Raw genomic sequence first — 12,483 nt, forward strand, 5'->3', positions numbered from 1 at the left:
GAGTGTAGCGAACTGCTTATGTTCTTATCTCCAACAGTGCAGTAATACCTAACAATACTACACACGCAAATCCCAAAAAAGAAAATAAAGGAATTTAGAAATGTAGAAAAATTTGAACGAGCAATGTCAGAGTCTGGAATATAAATATATATATGTATATGCTGGTGTGTATAGACATTTTTATAGAAAATGTGTTGCCAGCAGCAGTAAATAATAATGCTGCATTCATAACAAATTGGTAATTACTAGTTGTGAACTCGTAAATACCAGTTGTATGCATTTACTTGCTTTGAACTTGTTGAGAAATGCTGATTGGCTAATGGCCAACAAGCTTCGTCAACGATACACTAAAGGTACAGCTATCATGCTTTTAAACAGATTATATGTTCAAAATCTATATTAATAGATTGCGTTTTATAAATAATGTTTTGTTGTTGCATTTAACTGTGGAAAATGCTGTTGTAGAGGTAATATCCTTATTAGGGGAGGTCAGCATGTGGGAGAAGTTGGAGCTCAGAGATGATAGAGGAGTTTCCCACTCGTTACTAATTACCAGTTGGATTTTTCCCAGTCGTTTATTTTGACCATTTATGAACACAGCATATTAGCAAATTATGGAACATTTGACTATTCAAGAGCATGGGCGTTGGGCATTATTATGGTTGAAGTGGTTCAGAGAACAAAAACGTATATTGTCTTGCCTTGTCAAGTTGACACGAAGTAAGCACAAATTAATAGACAAAGGCAGTCAAATATCACAATGTATTAACATATCTACAATTTTATATCATCAAAATCGTGCATATGGAAAATATTTTGTGTAGCTGTCCCTTTAAGAATTCTACTATGGGTGTGAAAGGAGGATGTGCTTGGCCAAACCCGCTTTTCGCAAGTCACTATTTTAACCCCCGCAAAAAGGAAAAAGTATCCAACGGAAAAATACATTTATGAGATGTAAAAAACGGGACCCAGATATACTCGAAGATACTTTGTAACAAAAATCACCTAACATTGTTTATTTGATGAATTAATGCATCAAGAATCTCTCTTCAAGAATTACTGCGTTTCACGGGTCCGGTTCGACTTCATTCGTTTTTTGAGGAGCGGGCTAACCAAATCTCAACTTGGAAAATTGATCAACAATGTTCTGCAATATGTTGTTTTAATCCGAAGACTTCTCGTTCTAACATCTAGGCAGCTGCACAGCATTCTAAAAATAAGTAATGGGGCATCCTCCGCTTGAGTTCAGCGACTGCTATGGGGATAGTCCGGATTTTAGAGAAAGACTAAAATGCTATGAATTAGAATTGGAAAGAACAAGCAAATTTCTCAAAGATGTCATCAAAGATGGCAACAGTGTAATCAATGCAATCAAGGGTAAGATTCTCTCTTTCTCCCCTTTTTAATGTTTTACTTTATAGGCTGTTTGTGGCTCACGAGACAGCCTACCCACTGTTTGTAGGAGAGGAACCTCATTGTTGGGCAATTGTTTCCAAAAACAAAGCCTGCCTGATGCTTTCACTTGACCACCAGATAATCTGATTAGATATGGTGAAGCAGAGCCTGACAGATGGAAAGAATCTACTCTAGCCAATTTGAAAGATGCACACTGAGCAGTGGTGTGAAAAGGGGAGAGGGCTGGCCCTCTCCAAATTAAACCCATCTGACCCCCCCCCCCCATCTGTTGTTCTGATGGATTACTGTAAAAATACATGTGTGAATGCACTTCAACCACACGTTCATAATTTGCTGAATTGCATCTGAATTATGAGAACACAATTTCAACCAATTTATCAGCCTAACATGTTACTTTTCTTGATAAGAATTGAGTGGATGGCAGTGGGCTGTGACAGCAGAATATTCTTTATGCAACCTATTTAAGATGTCAAAAACATGACCTGATAGACAACCTAAAGCTACATTGTAAATTAACTCTGAACTCTGGTATGACTCATCCCATGCTGACTTGTGCATGTTTACCTTTATTTAACTAGGCAAGTCATTTGAGAACAAATTCTTATTTTCAATGACGGCCTAGGAACAGTGGGTTAACTGCCTTGTTCAGGGGCAGAACGACAGATTTGTACCTTGTCAGCTCAGTCATTCGATCTTGCAACCTTTCGGTTAGTAGTCCAATATTCTAACCACTAGGCTACCTGCCGCCCCACATGTGACTCATGCACCTTCTATCCTATACTTCATAAAGTCAGTCCAAATCCACAGAGCACTGATGGTGGATAGCCTATGGAGTCAAGATCAGGAATCATTTAGAGTCCTTATGTAGGAATAAATGTTTCAATCATTAGAAAAATATGATCTGATGTTTGCAGCACAGTCTATAACCACACCCAAACCACGTGCTAAACAAGCATAAGTAAACAATGAAAGCCCTTAGTGATTCCTTATTATACACAAGATGAACTTGTAGCATACGTTATAACCATGTTTTTGTCAATGTTGTCGTGCTCTGCGTTTATTATCCATGCCATGGTCCTGTCTCTTTTCCTTCCTGTTTTCTCTCCACCAAAACCACTGCCATATGATATTCTACTCTACATATAAAGCGAGAGTGCTGCCTTTGCAGGTCTCAAGGAAGCAAAAATGTAAAACTCATCAACCAAATAATGTATGCTGACCAGTGTATTTGCCCTTGTGTTTACAGAAACTTGGTTGATGCCTTTTGCACTGTTGGAGTTGATCTTACTTAGGCTACTGAAGGCTAACCTCAGTATTTCACCAAAGTACCACTGTGCTAATCCCAAACGTCAGCTCTTGGACATTCTCCATGAGTACCACTGCCTTTTGGTATAGGACCAAATGACTGGAACAGTATTTGAATTGTTTGACCCACCAAGATTCCATTCCGTAGCCCAATTCACCAATGTCAAGCTTTTTATCTTGAAAACAGAAACTGCCATTGTAAAGAGAGATGAAGTGCTGAGTAGGGGATATGTCACTTATTCAGTCTTGGTGATAACTGGGGGTCACTTGAAGAGTGTTCATTGTCGATGTACAAGGGATGGGTCTCAAATAAGAGTCCCCCCCCCCCCTATGATATACTGATTTATCATAAGTCATAGGCCTAACAACACCCATCTGGTGGTGCAAACAAGTCCACAGTGAGTCCCCTAAGATTTATTTTAGCAGCGGTGGTAAAGTTAGTGTGGGGGGGCGTGTGGTAGTGGGCGTGGCCAATGGCACAGTCTCCGACCATACTCTTGGTTGCTGAGACATAATGTTGCTGTTTTAAAGCTGCAATTTTACACATTTTGCCATGGGGCAGAGAGACTTATTTTTTTATTTTAAAAGCTAATTTTCTGCAATTCCACACATTTTGCAATGGCTTGTGCCGTGTTATGTTTGAGTGACTAAAACATTATAGCAAAGTCAGTGGGGGCTCCAATAAATTGCTCCATTATCGTTTCTTCATACTTTATATCTGGTTTTAGTCATTTGATGTTCACACTGTTTTACCATCCTGAAAATATTATCTTATCTTTTTGAAGTGGAGTTAATGATATATGTAAGTACTGTAGGTAGCGTTTGCTAGCGCTAGTCTGCTGTACCTGAGTAAAAACAGTATTTTTCATCCTATAGCTTGTTCTCCAGATTCTTTTTAAATAGTGAGCCAATAGGTTTTCAGCACTTTTATTTACCTGACTGATCAAAACTTGTTTTCTCATGCTTTCTTGTATGTCTGCAGCATACACATACTGAGCAATATGTTTGTTACGTCAATTTGCAATAAAATCGCAGTATAGAATCGCAATATATATTGTACCGGCACATAAGTACTGTGATAATGTCATATCGTGAGATCCCTGGCAATTCCTAGCCCTACTGCTCTTTCGATGACAGACTGACCAGGTGAATCCAGCTGAAAGCAATGATTCATTATTGATGTCACCTCTTATATCCAGTTCAATCAGTGTCGATGAAGGGGAGGAGACTGGTTAAAGAAGGATTTTAAGCCTTGAGACAATTGAGACATGGATTGTGTGTGCCATTCAGAGGGTGAATGGGCAAGACAAAATATTTAAGTGCCTTTTGAACAGGGTATGGTAGGTGCACCGGTTTTAGTGCGTCAAGAACTGCAACACTGCTGGGTTTTTCATGCTCAACAGTTTCCTGTGTATCAAGAATGGTCCACCACCCAAAGGACATCCAGCCAACTTGACACAACTGTGGGAAGCATTAGTGGGCCAGAAAAATGCCTTTTTTGCTAACTCAAAATCTAACAATGTGTCATGACATTGTCATAAACCTACCCCCCAGGCCAATCATAAATACCTCTCCCCCCCTTTTTTCCTCTCTCTACCCTACTGAGGTTACATTTGCAAAACCCTTGGTTAACATAGAGATTCTGGGAACGTCAGTAGGTGGGGGGAAATGAACTATATTCTGGAAATCCGAACAATTGAACATATGCGGTGGTACTTAATGAATATGATGTCAGTTCGGTTGTCATCTGAGACATTTTCATCAATGATAAGATGACATAAACTCTACAGTGGAAAGTCTACACATCGGAGTTATCGGATTCACATGGAATTGTGGTTCAATTTAAATGTTTGAATATAAAATGATTTGTGATGGGGTGAAATGTGATTTTAGCTTCTAAAATGTGACATTTGGGTTTTCATAAGATAGGCTGCTCAATCAGGGGCCCTCTCCTGTGAAGGGACAAGGGCTATAAAACTTTTCAAACACACCCTCCTCTCCCTTCCTATATAAGCCCTTGATGACAACATAACTTCCTGTTCCGATGATGTGAGGACGACGATCCAACTAACTACAGAACGAAGCCAACATCAGCGTGAGCTTTGGTTGAGAATGGTATGAACTTTGAACTCTTATTCACTACAGAAGTGATACCTCCTAGTCGTTGAGTTAGCAACAGCTGCTGCAAACGAGGGTTAGGAAGGAACAGGCAACACGGTCTTCCATCTACCACCAACCTACAGCTCAGAGTAAATATTTATTGCATTTTCCTTTTCCAAATGGGCGGTAATTTAGAATGCATAAGATACTGTATTTACAATAGCACAGCTTTTTCCCTTTGTTCCTCAGTCTCCCGCTCTTTCACTCAACCCAGACCCTTTTCCATTGTGTAACAAGCTGTCATATCTGTTCTGCCTGCTAGAGACGTTTTCCTTTATGATGTAATTTGTAATCAAGTTATGATTAATTGTGTGCATGTGTGATTCTGTGTGATTAGTTAGGTATTTAGTAAATAAATAATTAAACCCAATTTTGTATTGCTGATTCAACTTGTTAGCCAGGGTTCGTGCAGATAAAATAATTTACAACTTTCAGATTGATATTGACTACTATGGATGTAAAATATTACTAGGTCTTTAAGAGTTTATTCAGAAGATAACAGCTCTATAAATATTATTTTTTGGTGCCCGACTCTCTAGTTAATTACATTTACATGATTAATCAGGTAATAGTAATTACGGATAAATTATTTTATAGAATAGCATGTCATATCACATAATCCGGCATAGCCAAAGACATGACAAATGCAATAATCAATTATGTAATACTAGAAAACACAAGAAATATGAAGAACACAAGTTTAAGCATACTTTAGTATATACAGGGTCAGTTCCAATACCATATTTACAATGTGCAGGGATACTGGAGTGATGGAGGTAGAAATGTGTAGGGTTGACTAGGCAACAGGATATAAAATGCACAGAGTAGCAGCAGCTTGTATGTGAGTGGGTGTGTGTAGAGTCAGTATAAATGTATGTGCATATTATGTGTGAGTAAGCAGAGGATCGAGTGAGTGTGTAGGGCCCTGTGAGTGTGCATATAGAGAGTGCAAAAATAAAAGGTCAAAAAAGATGCACAGCTGATGCTTAAAGTTAGAGAGGGAGATATGACTCCAGCTTCAGATTTTTGCAATTCGTTCCAGTCATTGGCAGCTGAGAACTGGAAGGAAAGGCATCCAAACGAGGTGTTGGCTTTGGAGATGACCAGTGAAATATACCTGCTGGAGCGTGTGCTATGGGTGGGTGTTGCTATGGTGACCAGTGAGCTGAGATAAGGCGGGTCTTTACCTAGCAAAGACTTATAGATGACCTGGATCCAGTGAGTTTGGCGATGAATATGAAGCAAGGGCCAGCCAACGAGAGCATAGAGGTCGCAGTGGTGGGTAGTGTATATGGGGCTTTGGTGACAAAACGGATGGCACTGTGATAGACTACATCTAGTTTACTGAGTAGAGTGTTGGAGACTATTTTGTAAGTGACATCACCAAAGTCAAGGATCGGTAGGATAGTCAGTTTTACGAGGGTATGTTTGGCAGCATGAGTGAAGGATGCTTTGTTGCGAAATAGGAAGCCGATTCTAGATTTGATTTTGGATTGGAGATGCTTAATACGAGTCTGGAAGGAGAGTTTACAGTCTAACCATGCACCTAGGTATTTGTAGTTGTCCACATATTCTAAGTCCGAATTGTCCAGAGTAGTGATGCTAGACGGGCGGACAGGTGTGGGCAGCAATCGGTTGAAGAGCATGTATTTAGTTTTACTAGCATTTAAAAGCAGTTGGAGGCCACGGAAGGAGTGTTGTATGGCATTGAAGCTCATTTGGAGGTTTAACAGTGTCCAAAGAAGGGCCAGATAGATACAGAATGATGTCGTCCGCGTAGAGGTGGATCAGAGAATCACCAGCAGCAAGAGACATCATTGATATATACGGAGAAAAGAATCGTCCCGAGAATTGAACACTGTGGCACCCCCATAGAGACTGCCAGAGGTCCGGACAACAGGCCCTCTGATTTGACACACGGAACTCTGTCTGAGAAGTAGTTGGTGAACCAGTGGAGGCAGTCATTTGAGAAACCAAGGCTATTGAGTCTTCCAATAAGAATGCGGTGATTGACAGAGTCGAAAGCCTTGGCCAGATCCATGAAGACGGTTGCACAGTACTGTCTTTTATCGATGGCAGTTATGATATTGTTTAGGACCTTGAGCGTGGCTGAGGTGCACCATGACCAGCTCGGAAACCGGATTGCATAGTGGAGAAGGTACGGTGGGATTCGAAATGGTCGGTGATCTGTTTGTTAACTTCGCTTTTGAAGACCTTAGAAAGGCAGGGCAGGATGGATATAGGTCTATAACAGTTTGGGACTAGAGTGTCTCCCCCTTTTTAAGAGGGGGATGACCGCGGCAGCTTTCCAATCTTTGGGGATCTCAGACGATATGAAAGAGAGGTTGAACAGGCTAGTAATAGGGGTTGCAACAATTTCAGCGGATCATTTTAGAGAGGGTCCAGATTGTCTAGCCCAGCTGATTTGTATGGAGACAGATTTTGCAGCTCTTTCAGAACATCAGCTGTCTGGATTTTGGTGAAGGGGGGCGGGCAAGTTTCTGCAGGGGTCACAGAGCTGTTGGCCGGGGTAGCGGTAGCTAGGTGGAAAGCATGGCCAGCCGTAGGAAAATGCTTATTGAAATGAAATGATCGATTATCGTAGATTTATCGGTGGTGACAGTGCTTCCTAGCCTCAGTGCAGTGGGCAGCTTGGAGGAGGTGCACTTATTCTCAATGGACTTTAGTGTCCCAACAATGTTTGGAATTAGTTCTACAGGATGCACATTTCTGTTTGAAAAAGCTAGCCTTAGCTTTCCTAACTGACTGTATATATTGGTTCCTGACTTCCCTGAAAAGTTGCATATCGCGAGGGCTATTCGATGCTAATGCAGAACGCCACAGGATGTTTTTGTGCTGGTCAAGGGCAGTCAAGTCTGGGGTGATCCAAGGGCTATCTGTTCTTAGTTCTCAATTTTTTTTGAAAGGGGCGTGCTTATTTAAGATGGTGAGGAAAGCACTTTTGAAGAGCAACCAGGCATCCTCTACTGACGGGATGAGGTCAATATACTTCCTGGATACCCGGGCCAGGTTGATTAGAAAGGCCACGCTGAAGTGTTTCAGGGAGTGTTTGACAGTGATGAGGGGTGGTCAAACGGATCCATTATGAACGCAAGCAATGAGGCAGTGATCGCTGAGATCCTGGTTGAAGAACGCAGAGGTGTATTTAGAGGGCAAGTTGGTCAGGATGATATCTAAGAGGGTGCCCATGGTTACGGATTTAGGGTTGTACCTGTTAGGTTGCTTGATAATTTGTGTGAGATTGAGGGCATGTAGCTTAGATTGTAGGACAGCCGGGTTGTTAAGTATATCCCAGTTTAGGTCACCTAACAGTATGAACTCTGAAGGTAGATGGGGGGGGGGGGGTCAATCAATTCACATATGGTGTCCAGGGCACAGCTGGGGCTGAGGGGGATCTATAACAAGCGGATACAGTGATACTTTTTTCTGGAAACGTGGATTTTAAAAAATAGAATCTTGAATTGTTTGTGGACAGACCTGGATAGTATGACAGAACTCTGCAGGCTATCTCTGCAGTAGATTGCAACTCCGCCCCTTTTGGCAGTTCTATCTTGTTGGAAAATGTTGTAGTTAGGGGTCGACATTTCTAGATTTTTGGTGGCCTTCCTAAGGCAGGATTCAGACACAGCTAGGACATCAGGGTTGTCGGAGTGTGCTAAAGCAGTGAATAAAACATACTTAGGGAGGAGGCTTCTGATGTTAACATGCATGGAACCAATGCTTTTACGGTTACAGAAGTTAACAAATGAGAGTGCCTGGGGAATAGGAGTGGTGCTGGGGGCTGCAGGGCCTGGGTTAACCTCTACATCACCAGTGGAACGGAGGAGTAGGATAAGGGTACGGCTAAAGGTTAACTGGTCGTCGAGTGCGTTCGGAACAGAGTAAAAGGAGCAGATTTCTGGGCGTGGAAGAATAGATACAAGGGTATGGAAGGATGTGAGTACATTGGAGGTAAACCTTGGCATTGAGTGACGATGAGAGAGGTTTTGTCTCTAGAGGTGCCAGTTAAGCCAGGTGAGGTCACCGCGTGTGTGGGGGGTGGGACAAAAAGGCAACCTAAGGCATATTGGGCAGGGCTGGGGGCTCTACAGTGAAATAAGACAATAATAACCAACCATAACAGCATTAGACAAGGCATATTGACATTCGGAAGATTCATGTGTAGCCGAGTGATCATAGGGTCCAATGAGTAGCAATAGGTGAGTCAGGGAGTCGTTCGGTAGTCACTACTACACTAGGCGAGCTGAAGACACGGCGATTCAGACATCTAGCAGGCCGGGGCTAGCAGATGGGCCTTCGGCGGCGGCGCAACGGAAGAGCCTGTTGAAACCACTTAGATTTACGATTTACGATGATTTACGTCGGTAGCATAGGGTTGGGAGGTATCCAGATTGTCATACCTTTTCTGTATCCGAATGTGCACACAAGGAGCGCTATAAAATAAAAACATTTAGGCAACAGGGCTCCTGATTCAGGAGGGGATTGAATGTCTCTGCTCTAACTAAGCTTGATCTTGACGCCTAGCCAATTAGTTAGCTGGAGAAAAATGAAAACACGAAGTACACAAACTCTTTGTTCCTTTTAAAAACCTGCTGTATATTGTGTTCTGTAGCTTAGAAAATAAATCATTGTTACCCGATGACAACATAAGGATATTTGTTTCTTACATTATAGCTGTTTTCCTGAAGAAGATAAATCTACTAAGTTCTTTGTTTCCTTGCCACGTTACACGATACTTGTATTTATTATGGATCCCTGGCAACAGCGACTCTTCCTGGGGTCCGGCAAAAATTAAGGCAGCTATACAATTTAAAAAAACATTACAATACATAAATTACAGAATTCACAACACACTGTGCCCTCAGGCCCATACTCCACTACCACATATCTACTAGACAAAATACATACAGTACAGTGTGTATGTTATCGTGTGTATGCATGTGTCTGTGCCTATGTTTGTGTTACTTCAGTCCCCAGTGTTCCATAAGTTGTATTTTTACTTTCTTTTTAAATCTGATTCTACTCCTTGCATCAGTTACCTGTTGTGGAATATAGTTCCATATAGTCATGGCTCTATGTAGTACTGTGCTCCTCCCATAGTCTGTTCTGGACTTGGACTGTGAAGAGACCTCTGGTGGCATGTCTTGTGGGGTGTGCATGGGTATTTTAATCATACAGCTCAGTCCCTTCAGCTTGTCAACACCTCTTACGAAAACTAATAATGATGTCAATCTCTCTTCTACTACTTTTAAAGGCCAGCCGTGCTGCCCTGTTCTGGGCCAGCTGCAATTTTCCCAAGTCCCTGACCACACTACTGAACAGTAGTCCAGGTGCGACAAAACAAGGGCCTGTAGGACCTACCTTGTTGATAGTGTTAAGAATGCACACTACCGCTTTATTATGGACAGACATCTCCCCATCTTAGCTACTATTTTTATCAATATGTTTTGATCAATCCAGGGTAACTCCAAGCAGTTTTGTCACCTCAACTTGCCGTCGTGACAATCATTAATGTGGTTGATTGTGACATACCACATTCAATTATTACACAATTAAATGAATCATATAACAATGAAGTAGTAATCTGGGGCACCACGGGAAAAGTTATTTAACGAGTTACTATCTCCTGACTAAACTCTAAAGATATATATTTATCTTATATCAGTCACAGTCAATTCATTAATTCTTATTTACCTTATCAGTCTCATTCTGAATGTCGCAAAACTCTTGGATAACTGCACGAACCCTAGCATAAATTATGAATCAGCAATATACAAATTGGCTTAGTTATTTATTTACTAACTAAATAATCACACATAATTACAAACAGGATAGCTTACACATTGATTACTACACAATGCAATGAAAAGTCCCTAGTGGACTAAAAGGAGATTACTGCTTGTTACACAAAATGTCGGATTCAAAAGAGAGGGAAAGGGAGAGACAAAGGAATTCCACGTACATACAGCTGATAACTATGCTCATGGTAATGCAAATACTTTGAAAAGGCCCTCGCGCATCTAAGTAAAACTTTTTGCAGGTGCATGGCAACAGTTGAACAAGATGAATGAAAAAGGAAACCGCACACTGCTCTTGATAGTATCACTGATCTTTAATAAGTAAGCTTATTAATGCAAATACTTTGCATATGAACGGCTACTCATTCGAAATAATTGCAATGTACATATTTACGTGTGTATGGGTTTGCTGTGTCTGTTGAAAACACTCGTTCCATCTATGGGGAGTAATTCCAGAGTTTCTGGTTGTCCACCAGAGGTCACCATGTCCTTTGAAGCTGTAGCTTCTCTGTCTCAGAGTGTATGTTAGACCAGCTCTTCCAGAGGAAGTGTTTGTTAGAATGGATCTTTCTAAGTCCCAACCGGTGGTTCTTGGTCGAGTTTACTAGACTAAAGTACTTAAACAGCTGCACACTGAATGTTCCTGTGTAGTCTTCTTCGAGAGAGTTTCAGCATTTCTAACCATTTCGTACCTTTCAGCTCACACGGTCTGTCACATTGGTCTAATGTAGAGCTAGAACCATTTTACACACCTGTAGCAACCCTGCAATGTACTGATCTCTAGAGATTTAAATTCCTACCATTTCAACGTACAGCCACGCTCCATGTTTTTCTGGTCTCCTAGATTCTAACCATTCGTGACATCCGGTTCAACACCATCCGCTTGCTTGGTCTGATACGTTAATTCTTCACGAGGGGTTTTATGCACTCTGGCAAAAGGGGCGTTCCAAGTGCAGCATCTAGTTGCTCCTCGTTACACACCACAGACCAGCAAATGTTCTTTACATCATCAACATATGAATCACTACAAAATGTATTGTATGACCTCTTTATACACTATATTATGCCCAGCCTTTAGTACTTTGGTTTTCCTAGATATGGCTATTATATTGTAATCACTACTATGGATTTGGATACTGCTTTAAAGCAAATTTCTGCAGCATTAGTAAAGATGTTATCAATCCATGTTTTAATTCCTGTTGTGTTTGTAAATACCCTGGTAGGTTGACTGACAACTTGAACCAGGTTGCATGCACTGATTACAGTTTGAAGTTTTTTCTTGAGTGGACAGCTTGATGAGATTCAGTCAATATTTAAATCACCCAGAATATATATTTCTCTATCACATACATTATCAAGCATTTCACACACATTATCCAGACAGGATGCCCCAGGTGGTGAAGGTAGGAAACAACATTTCCACTTTGCTGATCTTGAACACTGGGGCCCCACAAGGGTGTGTGCTCAGCCCACTCCTGTACTCCCTGTTCACCCATGACTGTGTGACCATGCACACCTCCAACTCAATCGTCAAGTTTGCAGATGACACAACATTAGTAGGCTTAATTAGCAACAACGACGAGACCGCCTACAGGGAGGAGTTGAGGGCACTTGGAGTGTGGTGTTAGGAAAACAACCTCTCACTCAACGTCAACAAAACAAAGGAGCTGATCGTGGACTTCAGGAAACAGCAGAGTGAGCACCCCCCTATCCACATCGAAGGGACAGCAGTGGAGAAGGTGGAACGTTTTAAGTTCCTCTGTGTACACATCACGGACAACTG

The 12,483-nt window shown here is 41.4% G+C and overlaps 1 protein-coding gene across 3 annotated transcripts in view; it reads left to right on the forward strand.

The window, feature by feature from the left end:
* Positions 1-856: 856 nt before the first annotated feature.
* Positions 857-12,483, forward strand: part of LOC110537286 (oligophrenin-1) — a 57,289-nt gene continuing 45,662 nt past the window's right edge. For 2 of the 3 annotated variants that reach the window (XM_021623213.2, XM_021623214.2), the window contains exon 1: positions 857-1,377. In XM_021623213.2, the coding sequence (XP_021478888.2) occupies positions 1,224-1,377 (154 nt within the window). In that variant the 5' untranslated portion in view covers positions 857-1,223. The remainder of the gene's footprint in view (positions 1,378-12,483) is intronic. The other variant, XM_021623212.2, reaches the window with a different exon arrangement.

Source organism: Oncorhynchus mykiss, chromosome 12 (genome assembly GCF_013265735.2).
Source record: "Oncorhynchus mykiss isolate Arlee chromosome 12, USDA_OmykA_1.1, whole genome shotgun sequence".
NCBI lineage: Eukaryota > Metazoa > Chordata > Actinopteri > Salmoniformes > Salmonidae > Oncorhynchus > Oncorhynchus mykiss.